We start from the raw sequence: 19,875 nt of genomic DNA, 5'->3' as shown, positions 1-19,875 counted from the left end.
CTATCTTAACAGAGAATTCTGCTCTAGGACTTCCTAGTTTCACAGAAGCATTTCAGATTTTTTTCATGCATTCAATTTAATATGAAGCTACTTTACAGTGTATGGTACAAATATGTGTTCCCTATCATCAGTGCATGAGAATAAGCTCTACTTTTATAGAACGCTTCTGGTTTCTGTATTTAGATAATTGCTAAAACCAGAACAAATCAAACTTGACAAAATTTCCTAACAATGTTGTGGGGTTTTTTAAACTTACCTTTTTAAATGGCCATTTGCATAATACCTTTTCCTTTTGCTTTTCTTGAATTGCTAAATGTGATGGTAGATTCAAGGGCTATCAGAAAGGCCAAGAAATGGCCTGTGAGCACACTTTCTTTGCCGCGCAGCAGGCTTCTCGTGCAGCAGCAGGTGCACGTTAACATCTCTCAACTGGGCAGCCAAGCCCTGGAACCGGAGCCCACAACATACATAGGTGTCTGAGCTGACATGGGACTTGTTCCTGGGCCGAGGCATTTGAGGCAATACGATACAGTTTGCAGTATCTGCACAAGCGCTTTTGTAGCCCAAACACTTTGCACTTGTGCTTGGTAATGTAGAAACAGCTTCCACCTCCCTCCTAGTGCGATCCAGTAGGCACAAAATGGAAAAAAGACCCTGAGGCACTCCCAGGATTTAGGTGGGTTCATGGTACAGTACACTCTGCCTGTGGAAGCACTGCTTGCAAATCTTTCTAATATATATGAAAGATACCAAAATATTATACAAATATTATATCTCCAAATGTTGGTGTGAAGAGAATCACCGTGACTAAAGTCACATCATTCCCAAATAGAATCTCTGATACTAAAGACACAAAATGTTTTCAATGTCTTGTTGAGAGCAAACATTTTTGACGGGAGTTAAGTAGCCTTGAGATACGGTGCTGAAGGTTGACACTTGTTGTCACAACAGGCTTTTTGCTGAAATAAACTGGCAGGTGAAGAGGATCATATGACATCATTAGCTTTTTTGCCTTGCTACTATAATGCTATTTTTTTAAGTCTAAATGTATTAGATTGTATTGAGCTGTCAGATAATTAGCTTAGATATTTTTAACTCTTAAACATGGCGTATGTGCTACATTTGCCATTTTGCAGTGTTTCAAAATCACAATTATCACATATAACATTTGTTGCTCCTCAGAAACTTTCGTGAATATGTCCAACACCCAAATCAGAACACTTTTTCTGGTTTGTACTACCATTAACACTGCCTGGCATATGAAGATCCAGCTGTTTTCTTCCCTTGATGCAATAAATCAGTACTGAGCATCAGCTGACTTCATAGTTCAAAGCTTCAGGATGAGAGCTCAGCTGACATTCCCCCAGTGGGAAAACCAACTCTGGCTGAAACCAGGACAATGATGCCTAAAACTGGATAAGAACTAGCACAACAACCACCTCCTGCTCAACAGTAATGCTAGCAATAGAAATAAGTTGTGGGCATAATTAAAACACAGATTAAAGACTCATATGTATATGTGCAATTTTCTTACAAAGCCACTAAAACTTAATTTTCCCTTTTACTTTGAAAACAATAGCATTCACTCAATAGCTAGTTTACCTTTCAAAACTGCTTTTATGCTGCTGCTTTTGCAACAAACAAAAAATTTTTTAAAAAGAAAACCTTAATTTTGAGTAAGCAGTAAGTAATCATTTTAACAGAAAACTTGTTAAAACAACCACAGCAGGTGAGAGCTAGTCATGAAAGTCATAGGGAGAGCTGCTCCAGTTCCTCCATCTGCCCCTCAGCTGCCATGTATGATTATGGTGTTATGTTTCTGTCTAACTGAAGAGTCCTGTTAAAATTGCTGAGACTGCTCATGTATTTGTTAAGATGCTGCTTCACATGAGCAAAGTTTGCAGAATGAGTTCAAGAGTAAGGTCTTGCCAGCTGCGTACAGAGGGGACAGAAACTGGCGTACTGGAACTGGCAGAGTGAGGCACTTCTCGCTGTTTATAAAGGTGACTTCTACAGGTGATCTTTACATCTGCGAGAGAAATAAAAATCCTCTGATTAGGACTTCCCAAGCTATTTTCCTTGCTGCGCCATGAATTACAGTATAGCAGAGATAAAGGCTTTGAAGCAGATAATTTCTATGGTATGATGCTCCATTATAATCACCTTTAAATAAAAAAAGAAGCAAACTAGCTATTCTGAAAAATAAGCAGAAGATTCTGTGGCTTACTTGACATAAAGCAGTAGAAGCTGTTCTCATATTTTGGGGTCTATGAAAAGAACCTGCATTTCTAACTGAAGTTGCATACGGCTAAATGTCAAAGTATTGCATTTATATGCTTCCTAGACTTTTCACTGCATGGTGTATGTTAAGCTTTCAGATTGTGCTTTGTTATGACAATGTGTCTCTCTTGGTAGACAGGAAAGTGCATTTGTTCCTATTTAATGGTTTCCTTTTCTCTCTCTCTAATTCATTTCCCATTTTCATCTCATGCATTCTTGTGCTTTCATCTCCCACCTCATAGCCATGCCAAAGTCAATGGCCGTGTTTATCTAATAATTAATAGGTGGGTACTTCAATTCTTCCTTTCCTTTAAAATAGATATACCTTATCTTTTTTGTTACTTCCTAATTGCCTTAAAACAAAGTATGTTCTTGCTGCACAAGTACTGTGAAGTAAGCAGGGACAGAATGTTGTTCAGGTATTGTAGTCTCCTAAAGCTGGTGAAGCAGTTAATACATCTCTCCTGCATATGTGTGAGCTTATCTCCCAGCTGGGAATTCTTCTCTTAAACTTTGCCCATGCCTCAATACAGGAATAATTGATGCTATTTGTAATTGGCTGCAGACAACAGACTTGGTTGAGGAGGCTCGTTTATCTACCCCTTGTCTGTGCATGGAAAGATGCATGCTTGCATGTGCACACATACACACAGACACATGCAGACACATGTCCCTGGCTTCCTCACAGGCACCTACGAAAGGGAATCTGAGGGCCAGGTCGGTTAAATGTGCAGTATGTATTATGAGTTTGTGCAGACTGAGATTTCCCAATCCAGAGGCAGAAATGGAACATGCAATACACTGAAAGCACTGCATGCTAAGGATGCTAATTCATAGGCTGAATTGAGTGCTGCGGTATCCAAACTGCAAAAGCCCCTATGGCCATCATCATCATCGCTTTATAAGTGGCATCTTGAAAACAGTTCCATAGAGTAGATTTCTTTCAAAACATTTGACTGGAGTAAATGTGGGCTTTTGTTTAATCAGCTCTGAGAATAGAAGGAGTACCGAGTTTGTTGTTGCTACCTAATATAAACAGAAAAGCTGAGAAAATCCCTTGTTTAGATGTTTTGTGACTACTTGCTCTAACAAGAGGTTAATTTATGTGTCATGCTCATGCTCCTTCTTCAAAGGTCATCACATAGTTAAGGCCAGAGTTTTTAAAATTTCCCCAGAGCTGGAAACATGACTGTAGGAAGCCCGTGTGTTGGGGAGCAGTGAGGGCAAGCGGCTCGGTGAAGGCAGGCAAGCCAAGCGCCAAGGGGCACAGGCAGGAGGCAAGGCTGGGCGCTCTCCCACGAGGAGTCAGGAGCAGGAGCCAGTAACTGAGGGTGAGGATCCGGTCCGGACATGGTAATCAGGGTCAGCCACAGCCTGAAGAGCTCCCAGCAGGACCGTAGAGATGATCTGGGTGGGAGGTGAAGGCAGGGGGTCGGTGTGTCAGCCTTAGGGTCGGGCAGGCACGGGAGTGGGTGCAGACATAGCTGCGATGCAGGCGCAGTGTAGGGGCAAAAAGCGTCAGTGTGGGAGCAGCTCCCAAAGGAAGGAGAGGGACCCCTTGCACTGAGCCTCCCTGGCTTGCACGTACCCCAACGCAGATCGGCCAGCTGGCCTTGGGTGCAGGTAGCAAAACCCCCTGCGAGGGCAGGCAAAGCACTCGGTGTCCTGCCGATAGAGGGGTGTGCTTGGTTTGGATCCTGCACACCAAATATTCAGGAGATGGGTCACTAATGTTCTGCAGAGCAGAAAGCGTTCTATTGTTAAGGCTATGCTTGACAGACACTTGAGAAACTGTTTTGAGCCAGAAGGTTTCAAGCAATTCACAAACTGCAAAAAAATTATCAAAAGGTGCTTCATAATGCATCCAGTAAGTTGTTATTAATTAGTCTTCTGCTCTAGTAAATTACAAATAGATGAAAGTATTAGGAGTCCACCAAGGACGGGGGGCACACGCCCGATTTTAGTGCCTCTGAAATTGCTTTGACACCTAAAACTAGATCTACTAGTATACTTCTTGTTATTGATACCCTGCCTGATGAATTTGAGGATAGGAAGTTGTGGTGGGTTGACCTTGGCTGGATGGCAGGTGCCCACCAAGCTGCTCTGTCACTCCCGTTCTCAGCAAGACAGAGAAATTAAGATGGAAAAAAAAACAGTGGGTCCAGAGAAAGACAGTTTAATAAAGCAAAAGCAAACGCTGCACACGGCAGGAAAGGAAAAAAAGATTTATTCTCTACTTCCGTCAGCAGGCAATGTCCAGCCTCTTCCTTCAAAGCAAGACTTCAGTACGCATGGCGGTTGCTCCAGAAGACAAATGTTGTAATAACAAATTGTCCACCTCCTCCTCCTTTCTTTTAGCTTTTATTGCTGAGTAGAGGTCTTATGGTGTGGAATATCCCTTTGGCCAGTTTGGGTCAGCTGTCCTGGCTGTGTCCCCTCCCAAGACATTGCCCACCCCCAGCCTACTGGTCAGGGGGGAATGTTGGAGACACAGCCTTGATGCTGTGCAAGCACTGCTCAGCAGCAGCCAAAAAGCTGGTGTGTCATCAACACCGTTCTAGCTACCAATACAAAGCACAGCGCTGTGAGGGCTACTAAGGGGAACATTAACTCCATCTCAGGCAGACCCGATACAGAAGTGCTCTCAGCTAAAAGCATTAGTGGCTGTACCTTCAAGGCTTGTTGTCTGCATTATTGTTTAGTTATTCCTCTTCTTAAGTATCAGACACAATACCTTTGTAGTATTTGTGATAATTTCCCACCAGTATATGCTTTCCAACTTGAAGTGACACCTGTCTAGGTGTGACTTCTGCATGGGTAGCTTGTCTTAGTCATACTGAGGCTTCATCAGGTATATACATCGCATGTACCCGTCTTTATAACCCCATTAACTTCTGGATCTCCTGGATATGAATGGGAGTTATATGAATAAGAGAAAGATGAGTCCTCTCATACAAAATACAGGGTGACTGTGTTTCTGTCCAGTTTACACCAGAGGTAAGTCAGTAAGTCCTTGATTTACACCAGTGTGAATGTAGGATTTTCCATTAGAATAGTCAGTTGGGAGGATACCTCATTAAAATCAATGCAATTGCACATGTGCAAAACCTGTCTGATTGTATGGGTACTTTCATTTCATTGGGCATTGCCTTTTAAATGGACTCTGGTGATCTATAGTGTCTGGGAATCTCCATAACGTTTGAACTGAACTGCAAATTCATTCTCTCTTCTTTATACAGGACCCTCCTGCTGGTACATTTATTAGAGATTTAGGTAGATATGGAAAGTTAGAATATGGCATTTTAGGGAATATTGTTCTTTAGTCATTTTACAGAGACTTTAATATCCTTTTAGTATATAAACTAGATTAAATATGAAAATGAAGTATATCAGACAAATGCCCTGTTTTCAGTGGCTAAGGCTACTGAATATATTGTTGAGTATAAGAGATTTTCAGATTAGTGGACATTCAGGTTCATCGCCCATTCCATGATAAAGGATTTTAGTAATCATTGTCATGAATGTATTTATTCAGTGAGACTATTTGGTGCTTGACTGTCTTATTAAATTTCTACTTTTAAATCACCTTTTCTGCATTTTGGTGTGGTATATCTACTTCAGGATTGTTTAGCCGATTTTCTGTAGTTTTTCCCTCATTTGAGCCACCAAAGTTTCCATCTTGAAGAAACTGCGACTCCCAAGTATTTGAAAAATAACTGTGCTTATGTTTGACTTTCTCATTAACTGCTTAGCCTATGCTCTTATTTTTTAATGATCAGACTGATAAATCTAGTTTTTTAGTTTCTTGAACTGTAAAAATCCTCATTAAAGTTGGCAGAATTTCCTGTCTGGTAATATGCAAGAATTTCACATCATGAAAAATAAATCTCTGAGATGCTACTGTAGCATATTAAAGTTACTTGCATTAGTCCAGGAACAGGTGCTTTAAAGTATGCCGAGTGTAGTAATTTCAATAGCATAACTAAACATTTAGTGACCTGATCATACACATATGCACCTGCCAAAGGGCTTCTTTATTGCAAGAAGTCATATTCAAAGGGACTATTTATGACAGTAAGCACTGTGCTCAGCAATGCACATAGGATCAGGGTAGTAGGAAAAACAGTGTTTTCTGCAAATATGGGAGGTGAGTCCCAACAGCACAGCTGGAGAAAAAAAAGAAAATACCTGAAACCATAAAAGAATGTCTCTTTTCTCCGTAAAGGAAAGATATATACTGAATACATCTCAGGAAAATTGGAAAATAGAGAAATACCATTTCTGTGATAAATCAGTTGTATCCGAGCTTTGGTAGTCTGAAAATTACTATTCGATTTAGTAAGAGACAGTTAGAAATCTAAGAAAAATTCTCCGTGGGATGTAGAAAAGAGAGAGAGAATGAATGGCACTATCAAAGACAGACATGATAAAATATATTGAAGCCACAGCCATGGAATTTTTGCTTTTGTTTTTTCACAAGCCAATAACTGGAAGAAAATTGCAAACTCCTTGGCTTCCCAGCGGCATCTTTCAATTGAAAAAAGGTGGAAATGCATTTGCAGTAATCAGTCAGATGCTTGAGATGATTCAGCTGCATTACTGACAGCATGGTACAGCATTGACTATGTTTAGCACTGGTGTAAATAGGTTGCCCCCTTTCCATCTGTGCTGCAATTCCATGTTTCGTTATAGAAGCGCCCTGTGAATGTCATGATGGCATGCTCTTGGCATCAGAAGGCTTCTGCAGATGGAGTAGGAGAATGCTTTACGACTTGCGATGTAGCATGACATATTTGTCAATGAACCTTCTTCTGTAACCCCTCTGTTCTCATCTCCCTTTTTCTTTCTGTTCCAATTACTTTGAGCAGCCTCAAGAAAAAAATACCAAACCACCAAAATGAGTAAGTCCCCTATGAAGTCATGAAATGTTTCCTCTTGAACAATGTCATTTCATGCTTCTACATCTTAAACTCTGACCATTTTCTCCAGTGGGGAAAATGCCAAGTTTAAGTGTCAATGCCACTCATTACTAACTAACCATTAGTATCTGAGTGAGAAGTAGTTACTAATACATTCCAACTCAATTTGCAGTGTGTGTTTGGAGAAAGTACCAGAATCATTAACTTTTCCACTTCTAAGGCATTTTCCATGAACAGGGTTTTTTTTTTTTTCTAATTATACATCTTGAAAAAGACTACAATGTCATTACTGCTCAGTTTGCTGACATGCTACTACTTACCAACAGACTGGTGCACCAAGATGGAAGCCTGCCTGACCTAACTATGATGAATTTAACAGCCAGCAGAGAAAAGGAAGAGGATAAAATGCTGGAAGAGGCTGGTGAGAAAAGAACGGAAGAGCCAGAGGAGGAGGGAGGGAAAGGGAAGGTTGAAAAAGGAAAAGAAGAAAAGGAAGATGAGGACAAGGAAGATGACGATGATGAAGACAACGAATCAGAGGAAGAAGAAACTACAGGTAAGCTCTGCAGGTTGCATAATTTGCCTGCCTCAGCCTTAGTTAACAATGGCAACAAATGGTTCATTAATGGCCGTCCCTGCTCACTTCAATCATCAGGTTTTCCTTCCAATATTACATACAGTCTTTGCCAAAAAGCCTGAACTGAGCAGATGGCTACTTGTCCGTTATTCAACAGGCTACAGTCTCTTCTAGGGAAAAATCCTACTGTTCCTGTAGGACGCTGAGAGGATGAAAACAAAAGAAACCCCACCTCTGTCTTCTAGGTGGTCTGAGTTGGATTAATAGGAGGCTACCCCAAATCCTAAGAACTCCTTTAGAGTGAAATCTCTCTATAATAAAGAAAATGCACATACATATTTAATCTCTGATACTGCATGCTTTCAAGGCACTCCACTCCAGAAGTCCCAGTGGCTTTGCTTCATTATTCATGTGCACATTAGTGTCATATTTTTCACTTCGGAACATGGAATGTGTAATTGATGCCAGATGAACATAAAAATGCTTAAGGGCAGACATGTGTAAGGCTGATGTTGTCATCCTTGATATTGCTGGGATGAACTCCTAACATGAATTATTTCTGTAACTCAGTTTGTAATATCAGCCATGAGTGAAAACCAGGGAAAAGCATTTAACACCCAAGGAAGCCATATTGTATGAAGTGGCCTTACCACAGATGTAGTTGCTCATGCCAATATTCACAGGACTGTGACAGGTAAATAGGGACAAGGTCTTTGTCGAGGCAAAACGGCAGTGCATCCAGCTTGGCTGCCCCAGGGAAGCTGAGCTGAAACGATTTACCTTTCCTGGCTGGGACATCTTCCCTCACAGAGGTGTTCATAGGCCGTGGAAACCTTTCTCGGCCAGCTGTGGTGCCGTCTGTGAGGGGTGATGGGTTTGTCGCACTCTGGCCATCCCCACGTGCTGGAAGGGCTTGGGGACAGAGGCCAGCTGGTGGAGGTTACCCTGAGCAGCGACACAGGCAAGCAGGGAAGTGGGGAGCTGCAGCCTTCTCCCTGGGGCCCCTTTTGCACCGCAGCGAGGGGGGCTTGGCAACAGCACGAGGTGCTGCTTGCCATGTGTGATCCGTCTTGAAGCTGTACATGCCTTTATTCCTACCAAAGAGTTATATCATTTTTATATAGCCATGTGGCTGGAGTTTTGACATTATTTTAACATGTTACATGTGGAGGCTTTGTTACACAGTGATGTACAATTTTTCAATGGATGCAGTCAGGCCTATATTTTATCCCCTGTGCGCGTGGTGCCCGGACATGCTAGACAGAGCTTGCTGCAGTACCTTATCCGTCTGCTGCACTTAGCTGGTACATGTCATAGGACATACCTTGCATGGTGGCAGCACTGCAAATGAAAAAAATGCAATGAAAGAATGAGTGAGAACATCTAATTCTATAAATAAAGACTTTCCTTAAATACACTTATTGCTCCTATAAAAACACACGTAGGATTAGAGTTCTATAGCTTAATTAATTTGTCAAGTTTAATTGTGTGCTTGTGGAATTTGCATCACTCAGCATTTTTGTTAGGATTTTCTAAGTTGTGGTTGGAGAAAAAGGGCAGAAGAGGGGAAAAAAAAAATGTAATTTGGTTGTCAGGTATTCCAAAAGTCTGCCTTTTCACACAAGCGTGCATGTTTTCCTCACACAAATATGCACAGAATAACCATCTTTCTTTGTTTTATATATAAAATATCCAGATAAGTTGAAATAATTACATGCAGAAGATGGTAACTCCTTTGCATTTTTACCAGCCTAACAAGTGATGTGTTTTGGTGTCACTTGCAAATGTTTCCATCTCTGATATTAACTGTAAGAATGTTCTCACAGCATGCAAAATCCTTCCCAATCTCCAAAGTGCTTCTGAGACCCCTAATACAGTGTGAAGACTTTATACTAATACAGACCAGCCTGGTGAAACAGTTTTATAGCCACCGCACAAGCAAAGACGGCACTGAGAGCGCGCTGTTCAGCACATGTGTTGTCATATATACTCATGTAACAGATGTTGCCACATGCTTGCTCACTGGGGTATTATTTGGGAGGATGGCTTTTTTAGCTAAAATCTGTCTGCAAAGGGATACTTCCACCCAACTTGAGGATCTTAACTTGCTAAAGCTCCCTTTTCAACCGGGAGAGAAGTGTTCAACTGGACTACAGTTTTACCTTGCCTGTTTTAGATATCTGTGCTGGGATGGCACAAATCACACTCTAGGAGGGTTTGCAAGGCAGTTTAGATAACTCTGATGTATGAAGACATCTACAGTATAGCTGTCTAAACCCATGTGACAAGAATACTACTCCTAGTGTACATGGATCTCTTCCAGGTTGGATGAAAAGCTTTATGAATAGTAGTAGTCTGTGCTTTCTGAAAACAGACTGTCTCCATAGCTTCCAAACATCAAACAAAATCCTGTTTTTTTCTGAGCTGGATAAGGGCCAGGTCTGAAGTGTCTCAGATCTAGTCCCTGGATGGGATCCTTAAGCTTAGGTCCAAAGATACTGGAGGAAAATGGAGCCCAAGAAGGGCTCTGCTAGAGAGGAATAAAAGCCTAATTGGCAAGGGAAGCCATGACCACCACTTTTGAAGTGGGGAATCCTTTCAGTGAATGTGTGTCAGAAGGGAGAGCACCACAACTAAGTGGGCCTCAACCCCATTTTGTCTTAGTTAACCACTGAGCCATACCTTTAATCTCCTTCTTGTCTTACTGTAAGGCCTAGAAGAGAAGAAGTATAAAGCTCATTTTTGTCTAGTGGAACATTCCTTTTTACAGAGACCTTCTGTTTTTCTCTTCCCAATGGTTCTGCTTGAACATCTCTGCAGACTTAAGGAACAAGTGGCATCTGGTGATCGACCGCCTTACAGTGCTGTTTTTGAAATTCCTGGAGTATTTCCATAAGATGCAAGTCTTTGTGTGGTGGCTGTTGGAGCTGCACATCATCAAAATCGTTTCCTCTTACATCATCTGGGTCACAGTGAAAGAGGCAAGTAAATACCCACTGTCAAAATCTTACCCATGGTGGAGGCTTGTCAGCGTCTGCTGTGCAGTGGCACACCCAAGTGTAGGGAGATGCCTTCCTCATGTCAGACCTCCCTGAAATTGTGGGATCCAGCTGGGCTTGTCAGCTGCTGGAGACCTGCTTTGGTATCTGCTTCCACAGTGATATTCTGTATGCCTAGATATTCTCAGCCCCCTCTTTTCTTCAGATATTAAGGTTTTATTAGTCTAATTCTTTGGATTCAAGAGACATAATCCTTTCCCTGCTCAAGCTGTCTGTGGGCATCATCCAGGGATGGACGATGTAGGAAAGGGTTGGGAAGGAACATCTAGGAAAATTTCTTAAACTGTGTCTGGTGCTGAAGAAACAGGAACATGGAACTACACCTAAAGAAAAAGGGAGCAACACCTTTAGCTGTGCCTTTGGTGTGAGTTCTCTATTTGATATGGCCATTTCTTGAACATGGCAGTAGGACTGGATTCACTAGAAAACAAAATAAAAAATCCTTTTTCTCACATCTTTGGGAGGAAAAGTTCAACAGGATAAGGTGGGTTCCATAGACACATGGATCTGTATCATCTCTTCTTTGTTTCTTGTGTTCTAAAGCAGCACAACCAACATGTGGTCCTTCATATTTCATGTCTGTTTGTAGAGTGGATATGCAGTTTTGTGGGTCTAATAGTATTAATATTGTGTAGGAGATAAAAGTTCTTCCTAAACTGACTATTAAGTTTTTCCTTCTTCACTTACCACTTTGTGTCTGTGTTATTGTGAATATTGTTGTAATTTTTTTTCAGTATTTTTCTCATCGTTTCTCTATGTCCCTTTCTTTTGAATGATTTTTTTTTTTTTAATTGCGATGGAAAAGGTCAGACTTTCGCAGTTCTCTTGTTACTCCATGTAATTTCCGTACTGTTTTTGTGTTTTCAGGTGTCTCTATTTAACTTTGTGTTTTTAATTGCCTGGGCTCTTGCTTTGCCATATGCTCAGTTTCGCCCATTGGCATCAAGTATCTGCACTGTTTGGACATGTGTGATTATTGTCTGCAAAATGTTGTACCAGCTCACATCTATTGATCCCAGCACTTTTTCCAGTAACTGTACATTGGTGAGTACAAGTGCATATTAAAAAGGTTTGACTGCTGCCTTCTTCAATGAAGAAGAGCAAAAGGAAGCATATCAAGTACTGAAAACTACAGTTCACCTTATGTATTATTGTTGATCATCATTCACTCTCTAAGCAGCCTTAAACTCATTTTTTATAAACTGTTCTGTTTTCTTCTTAGCCAGGAGAGAATGAAACTAAGGTCAATTTAGAAGAACTCAAAACTTCAGTCCTCTACAGTGGGCCAGTTGATCCTGCAGAGTGGGTTGGATTGAGGAAGTCTTATCCTCTGCTTGTGTACTTAAGGGTAACTTCTTTAATTATCTGTATTGAAATATTTTCTTATTTGTGATGAAATTAGCAATGTCTTTGAAATAAATCATCTGCCACAGGTTTAATAAGGCCAAGTGCAGGGTCCTGCACTTTGGCCACAACAACTCCATGCAATGCTACAGGCTTGGGGAGGCGTGGCTGGAGAGCTGCCCGGCAGAAAAGGACCTAGGGGTGCTGGTCGACAGCCGGCTGAATATGAGCCGGCAGCGTGCCCAGGTGGCCAAGAAGGCCAACAGTGTCCTGGCCTGTATCAGCAATAGTGTGGCCAGCAGGAGTAGGGAAGTGATTGGGCCCCTGTACTCGGCACTGGTGAGGCCGCAGCTTGAATCCTGTGTTCAGTTTTGGGCCCCTCACTACAAGAAGGATGCTGAGGTGCTGGAGCATGTCCAGAGAAGGGCAACGAAGCTGGTGAGGGGTCTGGAGCACAAGTCTTACGAGGGAGCGGCTGAGGGACCTGGGGTTGTTTAGCCTGGAGAAAAGGAGGCTGAGGGGAGACCTTATCGCTCTCTACAACTACCTGAAAGGGGGTTGTGGCGACGTGGGTGTTGGTCTCTTCTCCCAAGTAACAAGTGACAGGACAAGAGGAAATGGCCTCAAGCTGCGCCAGGGGAGGTTTAGATTGGATATTAAGAAAAATTTCTTCACTGAGAGGGTGGTCAGGCATTGGAACAGGCTGCCCAGGGAGGTGGTGGAGTCGCCATCTCTGGAAGTGTTCAAAAAACATGTGGATGTGGCACTTCAAGACATGGTTTAGAGAACATGGTGGCACTGGATTAATGGTTGGACTTGATGATCTTGAAGGTCCTTTCCAACCTAGTGATTTTGTGATTCTGTGGTTCTGTGATCTAAAAATGTAATGCGACCCATTGATAATAGGGAAATACAGAGGGGAAGAGACAGCAGAAAGCCATATCTGTTACACAGGACATTTCCAGAAGGGATTCAGAACCAATTAAGAGAATCTGCATGTAGAAGTATGGCTTTCTGACTCTACCATCTGTTAAAAGCACTCTAAGAAATGTGATATTTAAGAACTCTAAGTAATTAAAAGGTACAAGCTTTCAGGTACGAAAGGACTGATGGGTCTAATTGGAGTAATTGCTTTGAATGACAGTATATGCTATAAAGAGTTAATTTTTTTAAGTGCTTATTCCTTAGCCACAGCTTAGAAAATACAATGAATTAAGGGAATAATTCATTCAGACACTAGTAAATGATGTCTTTTGTTTTTCTGCTGGTTTTTGGTTGATGCTTGTGAGCAATATTTTATTATTCCTGTCTTGATTAAAAAAAGCTACTTAGAATAAAAATGTGCCAAATCCAGGGGCAAACTGTTCATAGAATCATAGAATCTTTGGGTTGGAAGGGACCTTTAAAGGTCATCTAGCGCAACCAGCCTGCAGTAAGCAGGGGCATCTTCAAGTAGATCAGATTGCTCAGAGGCCCGTCCAACCTCACTTTGAATGTTTCCAGGGATGGGGCATCTACCACCACTCTGGGCAAACTGTGCCAGGGTTTCACCACCCTCATTGTCAAAAATTCCTTCCTTAGATCTAGTCTAAATCTACTCTCTTTTAGTTTAAAACCATTACACCTTGTTGTATTGCAACAGGCCCTGTTAAAAAGTCTGTCCCCATCTTTCTTAGAAGCCCCCTTTAAGTACTGGCAGGCTGCAATAAGGTCTGCCTGGAGCCTTCTCTTCTCCAGGCTGAACAACCCCAACTCTCTCAGCCTGTCCTCACAGGAGAGGTGTTCCATCCCTCAGGTCACTTCTGTGGCCCTCCTCTGGCCCCTCTCCAACAGGTCCATGTCTTTCCTGTGCTGAGGGCTCCAGAGCTGGACACAGGTGGGGTCTCACCAGGGCGGAGTAGAGGAGCAGAATCCCCTCCCTCAACCTGCTGGCCACGCTGCTTTGGATGCAGCCCAGGATGCTGGCTCATGTCCAGCTTTTCAACCACCAGTACCCCCAAGTCCTTCTCAGCAGGGCTGCTCTCGATCCCTTCATGCCCCAGCCTGTACTGTTACCGGGGGTTGCCCTGACCCAGGTGCAGGACCCTGCACTTGTCCTTGTTGAACCTCATGAGGTACACACAGGGCCATGCTTTGAGCTTGTCCAGGTCCCTCTTAATGTCTCTTCTTAATTTAAAGAATCTCCAAAGTTTTGTATATACAGTTTAAGTTTGTCAGAAATTTGTTGACTGAATAACAGTAAGTTTTGATGTAACTATATTTATTCCTCATTTCTTCCCTGAGAGCTTACCTCTGTGTGCTTTGTGTAGGGAAGACCTGTCAAGCTCTGGCAGTCAACATATCAGGCTCTGGTAGTGCCTCTGCCTCTCTTCCCACAGTTAGCCATAGCACTTCACACAGTTAAGAATATACGTGGGGAAGAGCAATTACTGACCCAAGAGCTCTTTATGGAGAGTGAAATTGCCTAGTAGTGTCTGGCTTGGCACTAGGAGATTTACAGCTATAAACAGATAATACTTCAGGATTAGAAATTATTCTAGAAGAGTTTTCATTGAGTTAGCAAATAAAATGTCTCCTCTACATAGAGAAATTCAGTTAATGCTAGACCTGAAGGTCCCAAGCTTCAAGTCTTGGTGTGTTTCTGTTATGCCCCTTTAATGGCAGACATTCAAAATGTCTGCAGTGTTGAAGTGAGGAGCCTATCTATGATGAATTGTGTAAAACTCTCCTCAACAAGAACAGGAAGCCCAGGGAGAGGAAGCAAAAATAACTTCTTGTCGAAAAACACAAAACCCAAACAAAAAAAACCACAAAATCCAGTGGCACCCATCTCAGGACATTCTTGTCCCAAATATTTCTCAGTGAAGAGAGCTCTAGAGGTTGCCTCTTCACCTTCAGTTATGGCTTCCTTGAGGGACTTTCTCTGAGCTGGTCTTTTTAACCAACTTTTGAAGTTGGTTTATACCTCTCTTCTATTAGAGCATAGAGCAGATCTCCCTCCTGAGAGAAGAAAAAATTCACTTCAGAGCCACTCAAGACTGCATCGCAGTCAATCTGGCTTTGGGACAGAAGGAACTGTGCGTGAGTGCAGACTGGCAGATAGACTTCATTTAAAAGGGTATACAGGATACATTTGCACTACCCAGCATCCTTGCAGTTTTAGGAAGTTAGTACTTGCCAGCTGAACCCCTGCAGATGACTTTGTGTGTGCTTGTATCCTCTCTCTCTCCTACAAAGAAAAGCAAGATCTCTTAAGCTATGAAACATGAGAGGGCACATGGATGAGACAATGCATTTTCGCTCCTCTTCCTTTCCACAGCTAGTGTTCATTATAGTATTTTTTTAATTAATGTCTTTAAATGTATTTCCTGAATGTCAGTATGTTTCATCGAAACCCAATAAGTGGTAGAAACCTTACTTTGTTTCAATGATAGTAGCTGGGAATAGGTGCCAGTGCATCCTGGAGCATGGAAGCTCTCCGTGGTAACATCCATTTGAGTATTCACGAGTTTATTCTTATCAGAAAATTGTATAGCTTCTTGTGGTTTTGATTTTTATTTAATATTCTTCTGATTGTGTCTCCCATAGAATAACTTACTGATGCTGGCTATTCTGGCTTTTGAAGTTACAATCTACCGTCATCAAGAGTACTACAGATGTCGAAATAACCTTACTGCACCTGTGACTAAAACCATTTTCCATGATATTACAAGAGCACATCTGGATGATGGACTGGTAAACTGTGTCAAGTATTTCATAAACTATTTCTTCTACAAGTTTGGTCTGGAGGTAAATCACTATATATTAATTTTCTTCAGACTATCATTCCAAACCCTTTGACTGTGTCATTTTTGAACTAGCTTGAACTATATTTGACAGCGGGATGCTTCTTAGTCATCACTCATGTTAGTTCTTGTCACAGTTGCTATCTGTCTGCTAGTAGTGGTTTTCCTCATGCTTTTCTTTGTATGTCTTATTTATAACATGGGACAAGGGACAGAATTGAGGCATACCTTCTCATGCACACACACACAGAGGGAACGAGGGACTGCAGGAGCAGCAGAAGCAAGCAGAAGCTAGCAGGCCACTGTCTCTAAACATTTCTAAGCTGCTTTTGCCTCTGGCTGCACAAATGCATCCTTCTTTTTTATACTTGTTACTATAGCTGTTAGCAATCTGTAGGAGCAAGAGCTGCAGAGAATATTATTGCTGCTTTGGTCCACTAGCGTTAAGACGAAGTTCTTTCTCCAAAGAACTTTTCAGTAGACAAGAAACACACAGAGAATTAGGAGAGGAAGGTACAAAGGAGTGAAGGGATTTTTCTGAAGATCCATCATGTATCCTAAATATCTGGTAGGTGTCTAATTTAGTAGAAGATCTGCTTTGCTGTTTGCCAGCAGCAGTGGCCCAGACTGATGGTGTTTAGGCTCAGCTAATGGATTCCTTCTATCTGCCTCACCCAGTCCAGCCACAAAACATCAGAACTGAACCTGCCTTGAAGACAAGCTATTGCTGAACAATTGCTGCCAAAAAAAAAAAAAAAGATTCATCTCTCTTTCCTTACCTCATTTGTTTGTTCACAGACACATGAAATGTACTTTCAAAAATGTTTGTAGATATAGTGATTTGTCACACTTTCTGTGGCTATCTGCAGAAGGCAACTCCCAGGCTAATGCATCCCAAATCTAATCATAATGATTCTCTTGACCTATCTGTTAAACACTACCACTACTTGCTACTGATAAACAGAGTGAACTGTTCACAGCCAGTCTGATTAAGAATGCATGAGAGTTAAAATTAATCAGCAAGCTGTTTCCTTTGGGAAATAAATTTAACCTCATCCTAATCTGAGGAGAGAAAAGATCAAAATAGTGAAGTGCACTGAATAAATGATTCACTATGAATTACTCACCAAGTCTGAAAACATGCTTCATGGCACTGAGTGAAGGGACGACTTCAAATGGTGCCAGAGAACCGAAATGCTCTGGGATGCAGAGCCTTTAGAAGCCTGGAGAACTAAAGCTGTCTTACAGGAATTGACTGGATGTGTCTATAGCCAATAGAAGTTGTATGGTCTGAATCCCTTTTCTTTTTGTCTGGTACCCACATGAGGATACACTTTAGTTGTTATTCTTAACAGTACCTCTTCTTTTTCACATCTGTAAGTGCTATCAAAATATATGTCTATGTAATATGTGCCTTCCCGGGCAACGGTTAAACAGTTCACATACAGGCTACTGTGATAACGCTCTGTCCATTCTGTAACTTTAGATATCACACAATGGAAAGCTGCTTTAGTGCTGTATTCACACAGTTGACACTCTTAGAAGAGTAGGAAAAATCGGGGGTGGGGGAGGTTGCTGTTGGAGAGATACAAACTGTTTTAGCGTGTTGGTTTGCGCAGGGTTCCCGCAGTCAGCCTCAGCACGCGTCGTTGTTGCATCGACCTAGCCGTCAGGTTGCAAATGTTGCTCATGTTTCTTTACTTCTTTTCCAGACTTGTTTTCTTCTATCAGTGAATGTAATTGGTCAACGAATGGATTTTTATGCCATGATTCATGCCTTCTGGCTGATTGCTGTATTGTATCGACGTAGAAGAAAAGCTATTGCAGAGATCTGGCCAAAATACTGCTGTTTTCTGGCATGCATCATTACGTTCCAGTATTTCCTTTGCATTGGCATCCCACCTGCTCCTTGTAAAGGTGAGGACAGTTATGCTTTACGGACAATTACTGCTGCTTGCTTTTACAGAAAAGTGCTATAAAATTGGTAAGTATTCAGAAGAAAAGGATGAAGTAATTGTTACAAAGTACTGATTGCATTTTTGCATGCTTCTGTCATACAGACTATCCATGGAGAAGTGGTAATGCCAACTTCAACTCCAACATCATAAAGTGGTTATACTTTCCAGACTTCATTGTGAGACCAAACCCTGTCTTCCTTGTCTGTAAGTATTTTATCACATAGCTGTGAAGTGTTCACGTGTCCTTTGCTTAAAACATCTGAACAGTGTAATTTGAAGCCAGCTTTTTATTTACTCTTCAGTGGCAAGCTGACATATTCTGTGGGAGACTGAATATTAGTGTTACTTCGCATGTAGTAGAAAAATTCAAAGAATTATTAATTTCTACATCTGTTTTTTCTACATCTGATTTTCAATGAAGCAGCATCGAAAAGTATTAATTATTTCCCCTTTTCTAATTTGTTTCACAATAAAAATCATAGATGACACATAAAAAACCTAAATACGTTAATAAATTTCAAATCAGTTTTAAATGCTTTAAGATAACACAGTCTTGGAGGTTCAAAGTGTGGGAAAACAGTCTGGTAACTACATTAGAGTATATCGCTACCATTCCCTACACCTAAGTTGTTGACTGAATTTTTCCTTGCAACCACTGCTTTCTCCTAGATGATTTCATGTTGCTGCTGTGTGCATCCTTACAAAGGCAGACATTTGAGGATGAAAATAAGGCTGCGGTGAGAATCATGGCTGGAGACAATGTGGAAATTTGCATGAATCTTGACGCAGCATCTTTTAGCCAGCATAATCCTGTTCCTGACTTCATTCACTGCCGGTAAGAACTGAATCTTAAACACTTGGAAAATACAGCCCTTCCTTTTTGTGAAGTTATCTAGTGTGAAAGTAACTCTCACAGCTTCCAATTTTACTTGGAATTTATATTCAGGTATGTTCCCATCTCATAACATACCTTTTACTGCTGTATGAGACAGCAGATAGGTTCCGGGTAAGCAGCTTCTGGTTTAGAAAAAGGCAGATGAAAACAAGTCTTCCTAACACTGCTGATTGTTTTAAGTGCTCCCCAAGGGATGTTCAGTGATAAATTTGCCTGAAAGCGTGTATTCCCTCCACGAATGCCCTATGGAACAGTGTTTGTGGTGGACTTTAGCACTCTGGTGGCTTCCCCCGACATACAGGCATGTTAGCAAGAATCCATGGTAGTCTGAACTTGCCTATGTATGTGTTTAATCACACAAAGCTGTCAGTCATGCCCTGCTGAGTTGTGGTCTAAGTGCAATCAAAATAATACTCCAGTATAAGAGACTGTCCTTTGTGCTATTTCATGTAGGCATAAGAACCTTAAAAGTGTCTTGGAAGGACAACTGGCATGTCTTCCTGTTTCTCAGCACTGCCTGTAAGGTTATTGAAGAAAGTGAATAATATTAAAAGGGGGCAGAGCCTCAGACAGTCTGTTCTGGACAATCTTCAAACAATGGAAGCCATTCCTCTGTGATCAATTCAGCAAACACGGATTAGCTCAGCTCTTTTGGGTTGTGCTGGGCATACTCTGAAGTTGTCTCTGAAAGTTTGATGCAGTATTACAAGAATAAATGGGAAGAGTCGGATTTCTTAGGTATTGTGTTTTGTCAGACTAGGTGTTTGTTTTGTGAATGCATGTTACCAACAGATGTCTGAGTGCAAAAGGGTTTAAAAAAAATTGAACCAACGTCTAGCAAAATCTCCCTTTTGCTGGTAAACTTTTATTTCTTTTACTAGAGAAGTGCTATCACCAGAAGCCCGTCGCAAGATCTTTAAGCTGATCCTCCTGATAGAAATGGTAGCCAAATCTATCTTGAAATAGCTTTGAAGAGGAGACCATTGAAACACATTCAATTGACCCATTTCTTCAGAGATTTATAGTCACTTCTGGGGTGAAGAGCTCTCCCCCTTGAG

The 19,875-nt window shown here is 41.5% G+C and overlaps 1 protein-coding gene across 1 annotated transcript in view; it reads left to right on the top strand.

The window, feature by feature from the left end:
- The window catches only part of PIEZO2 (piezo type mechanosensitive ion channel component 2), a gene marked incomplete at both ends in the record, with an annotated part of 313,493 nt that overhangs the window by 231,606 nt on the left and 62,012 nt on the right, over window positions 1-19,875 (top strand). The window contains 8 exons of the mRNA XM_081996437.1: window positions 2,523-2,564; window positions 10,547-10,757; window positions 11,703-11,879; window positions 12,058-12,183; window positions 15,768-15,968; window positions 17,677-17,881; window positions 18,025-18,126; window positions 18,592-18,757. Coding sequence (XP_081852563.1) covers window positions 2,523-2,564; window positions 10,547-10,757; window positions 11,703-11,879; window positions 12,058-12,183; window positions 15,768-15,968; window positions 17,677-17,881; window positions 18,025-18,126; window positions 18,592-18,757 — 1,230 coding nt within the window. The remainder of the gene's footprint in view (window positions 1-2,522; window positions 2,565-10,546; window positions 10,758-11,702; window positions 11,880-12,057; window positions 12,184-15,767; window positions 15,969-17,676; window positions 17,882-18,024; window positions 18,127-18,591; window positions 18,758-19,875) is intronic.

The sequence above is a fragment of the Phaethon aethereus genome, assembly GCF_964289735.1.
Source record: "Phaethon aethereus genome assembly, chromosome: 2".
NCBI lineage: Eukaryota > Metazoa > Chordata > Aves > Phaethontiformes > Phaethontidae > Phaethon > Phaethon aethereus.
Note: the sequence above shows the minus strand (reverse complement) of the source record. Positions and strands in the feature narration are given on the sequence as shown.